The sequence below is a fragment of the Colobus angolensis genome, unplaced genomic scaffold, assembly GCF_000951035.1.
Source record: "Colobus angolensis palliatus isolate OR3802 unplaced genomic scaffold, Cang.pa_1.0 Scaffold33, whole genome shotgun sequence".
Taxonomy (NCBI): Eukaryota; Metazoa; Chordata; class Mammalia; order Primates; family Cercopithecidae; genus Colobus; species Colobus angolensis.
The window spans coordinates 12544194-12553692 of NW_012116599.1; the positions used below are offsets into that span (position 1 = coordinate 12544194).

The following is a 9499-nucleotide window of genomic DNA, read 5'->3' on the forward strand; positions in this document are numbered from 1 at the left end:
TCTGAAAGAGGTTTTTTTAGAATTGGCATTAATTCTTCTTTAAATGTTTGGTGGAGTTCTCCATCGAACCCACCTGGAGCCTTCTTTTTTGGAAATTTAAAAATTATATTTTCTATTTCCCTAGTAGTTTTAAAGTTATTTAAATGATCTATTTTATGTGAGCGAGCTGTGGTAGTTTGTGTTTTTAAATGAATTGGTTCATTTTGTCTAAGATATCAGATGTATGTGTGTAGAGTTGTTTGTAGTATTTCCTTATTATCCTTTTGATGTCTGCAGGTTCTGTAGTGGTATCTCGTTTGTGATATTGGAAATGTGTGTATTTCTCTTTTTTTCTTGTCAGTCTTGCTAGAGGTTTCTCAGTTATACTGAAATTTTCTAAAAATCGGTTCTTTATTTCACTGCATTTTCTCTCTTGCACTGAAATAAAGAGTTATTCTTATTTTCAGTTTTATTTCTACTCATAATTTCTTTCCTTCTGATCGCTTAGGGTTTATTTTCTTTCATTTTATTTCTCTTCTTTTCTTTTTGGAGACACAGTCTTACTCTGTTACCCAGGCTGGTGTACAGTGGCATGATCTTGGCTCACTGTAACCTCTGCCTCCTGGGTTCAAGTGATTCTTGTGCCTCAGCCTCCCAAGTAGCTGGGATTACAGGCACGTGCCGCCACACCTGGTTAATTTTTGTATTTTTAGTAGAAATGGGCTTTCACCATGTTGGCCAGGCTTATCTCAAGTGATCTGCCTGCCTTGGCCTCCCACAGTACTGAGATTACAGGCATGAGCCACCATGCCCGGCTTTATTTTGTTCTTTTTAGATTTATGAATTGGGAGCTTAGATTATTGATTTGGAACTTTTTCTCTTTTCTAATGGAAACATTTAATACTATAAATTTCTCTCTCAGCACTTGTTTAGTTGTATCCCACAAAATTAGATATGTGTATTTTCATTATTTTCATTTTCTTTCTTTGTTTTTTTGAGACTGAGTCTCACTCTGTCACCCATGCTGGAGTGTGGTGGTGTGATCTTGGCTCGCTGCAACCTCTGCTTCCCAGGTTCAAGCGATTCTCCTGCCTCAGCCTCCCAAGTAGCTGGGACTACAAGCATGCGCCACCATGCCCAGCTAATTTTTCTAATTTTTGTGTTTTTTAGTAGAGACAAGGTTTCACCATGTTGGGCCAGGCTGGTCTCGAACTCCTGACCTCGGGTGATCTACCCACCTTGGCCTCCTAAAGTGCTGGGATTAGAGGCATGAGCTACTGTGCCCAGCCTGTATTTTTATTTCCATTCAGTTCTGTGTATTTTTATTTCCCTTGAGACTTCCTCTTTTACCGTTGGATTATTTTGAAGTATATTTTTGGGTTTCTAAGTGTTTGGAAGATTTCCTGTTATTTTTCTTGTATTGATTTCTAGCTTGATTCTTGGTGGTAAAGAACATACTATATATGATTTTTTTTTTCCATAGGTTTTTGGGGAACAGGTGATATTTGGTTACATGAGTAAGTTATTTAGTGGTGATCTGTGAGATTTTGGTACACCCATCACTCGAGCAGTATACACTGAATATGATTTCAATTTTTAAAAATCTTTTTATGTTTGTTTTATTGCCCCAAATATGTTCTATTATTGGTGTATGTTCTGTGGTTAGTTGAAAAGAATATGTATTTTTCTATATTTGGAATGTTCTGTAAAGTCATTTCACTTCTTTTGGTTGATGGTGTTGTTGAATTCTGTAATCTTGTAGATTTTCTGCTAGTTAGGCTATCACATGGTGGTTATGTCTTCAATTTGTGGATTTGTCTGTTTCTTTTTTTCAGTTCTGTCAGATCCTGCTTCGTATATTTTGGAGCTTTGTTGTTTGGTACATACATATTACAATTCCTGCATCTTCTATGAGTATTGACCCTTCTTTATTACATCTCTCTGTTTCTGATAATTTTCTTTACTCTGAAGTCAACTTTATCAAACATGAATATAGCTTACTTTAAGTTAATATTTGCATGATATATCTTTTTATCTCCTCAATCTGCCTACTTTGTTATATTTTGTGTGACTTTCTTGTAGATAGCATATAATTAGCTCATGTGTTTTGGTTGCTGGCTTCTTCATCTTCAAATCTGTGATATATGCTATAAAAAGAAAAACCAGGGAATTCATGATCATGTCATCACTGAGACCCCTAGTCAGCCTCCCTTCTTCTCTCCACCTTTCAGTGTTATTTGTTTTATATATTAATACAATGTCCAGGGTTTCTAGTTGTACTTAGAGGAGAAATACGGAAAAGTACATCTACTTCATTTTCTGAAGTGGAAGTTCCAGGGCTTTGCTTTATTTATTGTCATATCCCTACTGTCTACATGGTATATCATCAATGTTAAGTAAATATTTGTTGAATGAATTAATGGTTTTTGATCAGAGTGAATTTGTATGTTAATTTTATGTATATGAAATGCTTGATTATTTCATATTATAAAACATTCAGAGAATATTTGTTTTTTCCCCATTACCAGGGTCAGAGAGTGAATTATAATTTGTCTTAATTATTATTTACATTTTGCCCCACTTTCACTAATCTATGGCAGAAAATGAAAATTGGAGAATGTTTTCAGCCCTGCATGTTTATATTCTTTATGCCTAAATGATACAAAGTCTAGTAAATACTTAACTCTTCAATTGTATCATACTTTACTGACACATGAATGTTGTAGAGATTGAGATAGAGACAGTTATGCTCCTTATAATTGAAGTGCTGCTGATAATTTGGGATGTATAAACACAGACTTTATTTTTAAATTATTTTATTAGAAGTCTGTTAGCTACCTTTAGAGGTGAATTAAATTAGATGGTATAAAACCTTTTGACAGATGCCACCTCGATGAGGATCAGGTGCAGGAAATATTTTTTTCTCTGAGTCTGAAAGGTTTCTTATTGTCCTTCTGTTTAATTGGTGCTATTATAGGTCCCTTCAATAATCAGGAGATGGCAGAATGGTTTCAGGCGGGCTATTTTACTATGTCTTTATTGGTGAAGAGAGCATGTGATGAAAGCTTCCAACCTCTTGGCGATATCATGAAAATGTGGGGAAGAGTTCCCTTTTCTCCAGGTCCAGCTCCCCCTCCCCATATGGTAAGTACCTTCCACCTCACCTGAAATACATATTAGTCACAGAAACACTTGATTCTCTTTGAAAACACAACCAAATATATCATCTAATGAATGAATTGTAGTTCTTTGAAATTAATGGAAATCATAAGGGGAAGTCTGAATGGAAGACTGAATATTTAGCTATAATGATCTTTTCAAAACTCAAGTAACCTGTGCCCATCCTCTTCACACTCCACCTCCTCCCCAACAGAGAAATGGAATTCTTCAGTCACGTTCCAGCAGATGTGAAATGAAGACCAACACCTTATCCTGGCCTACCTACCAGGTCCTGCAATGCCTGGCACCTTACCTTTCTAAGCTCATTTCAGAACTTTTACCTTTATCTGCTAGGCTTCAACACAGTTGACCTCTTTGACTTTCTTTGCTGCCTCTAGTTAGAATAAACATTCCCCTGTCTTCCACTTGATTTGCCTCTTGCCTTCTCACTCATAATGTTTCTAAATTTGAGATTTGCCTTAAAATAAATGTTACCAGTGCTTCAAAAATATTTTGAGGACTTAAAAAAAATTTAGTTACTTGTATTTTAATTAAAAAATGGAACCATGGCCGGGCACATTGGCTCACTTCTGTAATCCCAGTGTGGAAGGGATTTGGGAGGCCAGAGTTGGAGGATTGCTTGAGGCTAGGAGTTTAAAACCACCCTGGACAATGAAGTGAGACTTGTCTCTACAGATAGTAATAAAATAATAATCATAAAAAACTAGCCGGATGTGGTGGCAATCAGTGACAGAGGTGGGATGATCACTTGAGCCTAGAAGTCGAGGCTGCAGTGAGTCGTGATTGTGCCATTGCACTGCAGCTTGGGCAACAGAGTGAGACCCTGTCTCAAAAATAATAATAATAAAAGGAACCTTAATGCTGGTGATCTCCCTAGGGCTCTGACACTGGGGTACTATTGGCAGGGACATCCTTCTTCCTCTTGCAGCTGCTCTTGGACTCTCTCAGTAGTGTTCCTTTTGGAGGTCTCTGTCACCGGTACCTCATTTTTTCTTCTCCAGGTTAGACTGTCTGGTGACGGGCTATAGTTAAAAGTTACCAATAAACTTTTTTTTTTTCTTTTTTTTTAAAGAGATGGAGTCTCGCCATGTTGCCCAGGCCAGTCTCAAACTCCTGGGTTCGGGTGGTCCTCCCACCTCGGCCTTTCAAAGTGCTGGATTTCAGGAATGAGCCACTGTACCCAGCCCATAAACCTTTAGTTTGGACACTGCGTTTCTACAGTAAAGTCGCCATTGACTTATTCATCAATTGTATATTGAGGGCCTGTGCCAGGCCTCCTATTAGGTTCTTAGGAGATGAAGATGAGTAAGACCTACACTCTGTAGTCAAGGGAGTGTGTAGGTGAGGAAAGTGGCTTTTTTTCTGTTTTGTTTCTTTTAAATGTTGATCGTAACCCAGTATTTGATTTCAAAATCCACTAATGTGTTGAGACCTATAGTTTGTGGAGAGCAGTGGTCTAGAATGGAAGGTTCCTAGGTGAGAGGAATTTTTTCTCACACCATCCTAGTTGTTTTAATTCACGAGAAAAATTATACTGTGTGTTGCAGCATATAAATTTAACTTATATATCAAGTTTAAGCTTTATTTCCCTTCTCTGAAATTAAGATGGGCTTTGATCTTGCACATCGCAGAAGCTGAAAGCTCATCTCTTGGATATTGGCATGCTTGCAATAGTCCACTTCCCAGTTTCCAGTTAGAGGAGCTAAGCCTCAGTCATACCTGTGTAGGAGGGAAACTGTGCAAAGCCCTGCTTCCTGTCTGTTATCGTCTTTGCCCTGAATATTGCTGATAAGAGAGCCCCCCTTCATGATGAATGTATACCTTGAAACTTAGTTTTTCATGTAGACATTTTAGATGAACCTAAGGTAGTAGCTATCCTCCAGTATGGAATAAGCAAAAAAAAGTCTCTGAATTTCAGGTAATCCCTACCCCAAGAAATTGTGTATCAAATGTCTTATTTCAAACTATAATCAATATATAATAAAGATATAAACATGATTTACCTAGTCTGTTATACTTACACTTTTTCTTCTGTTATCTTATACTTCATGTTTCTTTCTCCTAATTGTAACTTTTCATAATTTAAATTCCAGTCATATTATTTCACATGAGCTAAAAAAATTGGTTTTATTTTACTGCAACTTATTTTTTCTAACTCATGATGTATTAATAGCAACAGAAACACTTTATTTTGAGGGAGTTATAGTTATCAAAGTATATATATATATTTTGTTGTTGTTGTTGCTGTTTTTGAGACGGAGTCTTGCGGTATCGCCCAGGCTGGAGTGCAGTGGCGCAGTCTAGGCTCACTGCAACCTCCACCGCCCAGGTTCAAGTGATTCGCCTGCCTCAGCCTCCTGAGTAGCTAGGACTACAAGCGTGTGCCACCACACCCAGCTAATTTTTGTATTTTTAGTGGAGATGGTGTTTCATCATGTTGGCCAGGCTGGTCTCAAACCCCTGACCTCGTGATCCGCCCGCCTTGGCCTCCCAAAGTGCTGGTATTACAGGTGTGAGCCACCGCACCTGACCTCTTTTTATATTCTTAACATCTTTAAGATAGATACTGGCTCCCTGCATTTCTTATATACCATTATAAAATTCTGTAACATTTCCTTTGACCTTTAGATACTTTTACATTTTTCTGCATTATATCAAGTTTCTCTAATTTCTGCATTATCTAATTATACAGTCTTTCAGTTACAGTAATAACTCTGGAGTACAGTTGAACGTTCAGCTTTAAGGGCAGGAATGGAGAATGGCAGCTGAAATAAGGATCATTTGTCACCTCAGGGAATCTTAATTGACACCACTGTTTCCACTAGAAGGCGCTGTTTAGTTTTTAAAGATGTCTGAGTTTTTACTCAAGTGTTTGGGTAGTAGAGTGGGAGGTAAAGGTCTTAGATTCATTTTGATTTCAGATACCTGTACTAAGTGGCTTTTAGGTTCTTTGCAGTTTATTTAATGGTATTTATTTCCTCATCACTTCATTCCTAGGGAGAACTGGACCAGGAACGACTGACTAGGCAGCAAGAACTCACAGCCTTATACCAGATGCAGCACCTGCAGTACCAGCAGTTTTTAATACAGTAAGAAGAGTTATGCAATAGGATGTACTGCAGCATGAAAAGGGACTTTAAATAGAATCTGCTCTCAAGTCTCATCTTTTACAGCAGAGAGAACTAACGGCTTATATGGCACTTCAGTTGCCCAGCTAGTGGCATCTTACTGCCATACATTCTAATTTTAGTCTTGTCATTTACTTACTTACTTACTTATTTATTTATTTATTTATTTGACAGAGCCTCACTCTGTCATCCAGGCTGGAGTACAGTGGCATGATCTCGGCTCACTGCAACCTCCACCTCCCTGGTTCAGGTGATTCATGTGCCTCAGCTTCCTGAGTAGCTGGGACTAACAGGCATGTGCCACCACGCCCAGCCTATTTTTGTATTTTTAGTAGAGATGGGGTTTCACTGTGTTGGCGAGACTGGCCTCGAACTCCCAGCCTCAAGTAATCTGCCTGCCTTGCCTCCCAGAGTGCTGGGATTACAGGCGTGAGCCACCACTCCTGGCTTATCTTACTTTTAAATACCAGAAGTTTAGAAGATGACACATAACTTTAATTTTGTAAGCTCTTTAGTTTCTAAGTGCCTCCTGAGTGGCTCAGCTTTGAATGCCACAGAGGGAAAATATATATATATAATATATATATATAAATAATATATATGCGCGAGGGTGGGAAAGAAGTTAAAGTTAATTCTTTTAGAAGTGGTATGGAATGACAGCCAAGTCAGTCAGGTTTTGTTGTATCCCTTTTGTAGAAGAAATGAGGCTTGATGTTATGTGGTGCAAAGGTTGGCAAAGTCTGACCTTTGGGCTAAATCTGTCCTGCTCTCTATTTTTATAAGCAAAGTGTTATGGAAACAGACACACCTTTTGGTTTGTGGGGTGTGTATTGCTGCTCTTGCCTTACGATGGCAGAATCGAGTAGTTGCAACAGACAGTATATGACCTGCAGCGATGAAACTATTTACTCTCTGGCCCATTACAAAAGTTTAACCCTGATCTAGTGAAGAAAAATTACCTAAATTTTTTCAAGTTGAAGACTATCAATGTATGAATTTTTATAGAAGTGTTACATTTTTTACAAAGGGTGCATCATATGGAAAAGGCTACTGATTTGAATCTGTTTTATTTTTCACTTGATTTCTGATAAAAGGTTATCTTTGGAGTTTACCAGTTTTTGACATTTGTGATTTTTAAAATATTTTCTCTGAATAGACCACTTTGCATTGAATTGTGAATTTTTTTGCTATCCTCTTTCACTTGGAAACATGCCATCTATGAGTTCAGTTCTTTCTAGAATGAAGCATTTCTATATGTCTGTTATAATGAAGAACTATAAAATATATTTCATAGCTGTTTCTAATAATGTTTCCGGGGGCGAGGGGGGGGCTTTGAATTGAACTTTGTCTTTCAACATCTCAGCCATGTGAACTAAATGTGGATTGACAGGTTATACCTTTTTTTACTTTTTGAAGACAACAATATGCACAGGTTTTGGCCCAACAGCAGAAAGCAGCCCTGTCTTCCCAGCAGCAACAGCAGTTGGCACTTCTGCTTCAGCAGTTTCAGGCCCTGAAGATGAGGTTGGTGGTCATTCCATTACGTGTCATATTAGGTGCATGTGTTGTGAAAGAAAGAGAAGAAAGGAGAAATTCTGGTATAGTGTGTGATTTCTGGCACCGGAACACCCCCAACACATACCTGCATGTTGTATGTAAAAACAATACATTTTTAAAAAATATTTCAGGTGGAGATAAGCGTTTATTTGGTATTTTACTCATAGAAATAAATTTTGATTAATCAAAAGACCAGAGAATAATGGGAACACTTGAGAAACAGTGTCATCTTATGGAACCTGCAACAGAAAAACTATAGCCTAGGATTTTAATTTCACTTTTACCCATAGTATCTCAAAGTATTAGCCACACCACACAAGGTTTTTATTTTCTAGAACTCAAAAGCCATTAAGGTAGGTCTAAGGAAAAGGAAATTATGCTAGAAGTCTAGAAGAAATTTCTGCTGTTTCAGATTATCATTCAGAGTAATATTTCTCCTGAACAAGTATCAGTTACTGCTCTTAAAAATCTTATTGTCTCATTCAGCCAAAACTGTTTATATTTCTTTTGAGCCTTAACACATCCTTGAGGTAGGCAGTTTAGGTGGTAGGAGCTCCATTTTATGGATGGGCAAACTGGGACTCTTGAGAGGTTATAGGACTTGATTAATATAACACACAGGAAACTCAGGCTAAAATGCAGACCTTTTATCTTAAAGTGCATTGAGTTTTTCATTATAATATGCTGTCTCTGTGACTTCTATTGAGATGATCTGGTTTTTTTTAAGATATGGATATACAGTATCTTTAAGGTATACATATCTTTAAGATATGAATATACAGTAGGTATATCCATCATTTAGAAGTCAGTATTACCATAGAGGGTTCCACAAGTGTGATCATTGTGCCCTTCTCTTTGTTCCACTCTAAATTGCTTTGGTAGTGTTAGGTTTTAGTAAAAGAGGGAAGGCGTTTTCTAGCCAGGTAACCTGGAGAACCTACATATAATCTAGAAATTCCTCTTCATCTTTTTTTTTTTTTTTTTTTTTGCAAATGATAAGAACAAGTTAATTTTTTATTTCCCTTTTGCAGAATATCTGATCAGAACATCATTCCCTCAGTAACTAGGTCTGTGTCGGTGCCAGATACTGGCTCTATCTGGGAGCTTCAGCCAACAGCTTCACAGCCTACAGGTAAAAATTTAGATTAACCTTTAGTACCACTCTGAGGATTTAGATATTATTAATAATTTTACAATTCAGTTCTTAAAAAATATATTAGGTTTCTGAATCCATTTGTATTTGATGTTAACAAAAAGGTTCATTTTTTACTAGATCCAAGCAATATTGAAGGTGTTACTGAAAATATACTTTTAAGGATTTGTTTGAATTTATTTAGTGGATTTTTTTTTTTTTTTTTTTGAGTCAGCATCTCTTTTATGTTGCTCTGATCAGTGTGGAAAAATCATTTGAATTATTTTTGATCTCTTTAGCCAGATGGGGGAAAAAAGCGTACCTAAAAACATAATTAGTGGTAATCTATTCTTTTGAGTTAGAAATTAACACAAGCTAGGCATGGTGGTGTGTGCCTGTAGTGCTAGCTACTCAGGAGGCTGAGGTGGGAGGATTGCTTGAGCCCAGGAGTTCCAGGCTGCAGTGAGCTATGATCATGCCAAGCGTTTTCAGCCTTGGCAACGGAGCAAGACTCTGTCTCTAA

General features: G+C 37.4%; 1 protein-coding gene across 1 annotated transcript in view; it reads left to right on the forward strand.

The window, feature by feature from the left end:
- Positions 1-9499, forward strand: part of GIGYF2 (GRB10 interacting GYF protein 2) — a 129033-nt gene that overhangs the window by 71814 nt on the left and 47720 nt on the right. Inside the window, exons 13-16 of the mRNA XM_011952019.1 lie at positions 2957-3123; positions 6157-6248; positions 7704-7811; positions 8876-8976. Of these exons, the coding sequence (XP_011807409.1) occupies positions 2957-3123; positions 6157-6248; positions 7704-7811; positions 8876-8976 (468 nt within the window). The remainder of the gene's footprint in view (positions 1-2956; positions 3124-6156; positions 6249-7703; positions 7812-8875; positions 8977-9499) is intronic.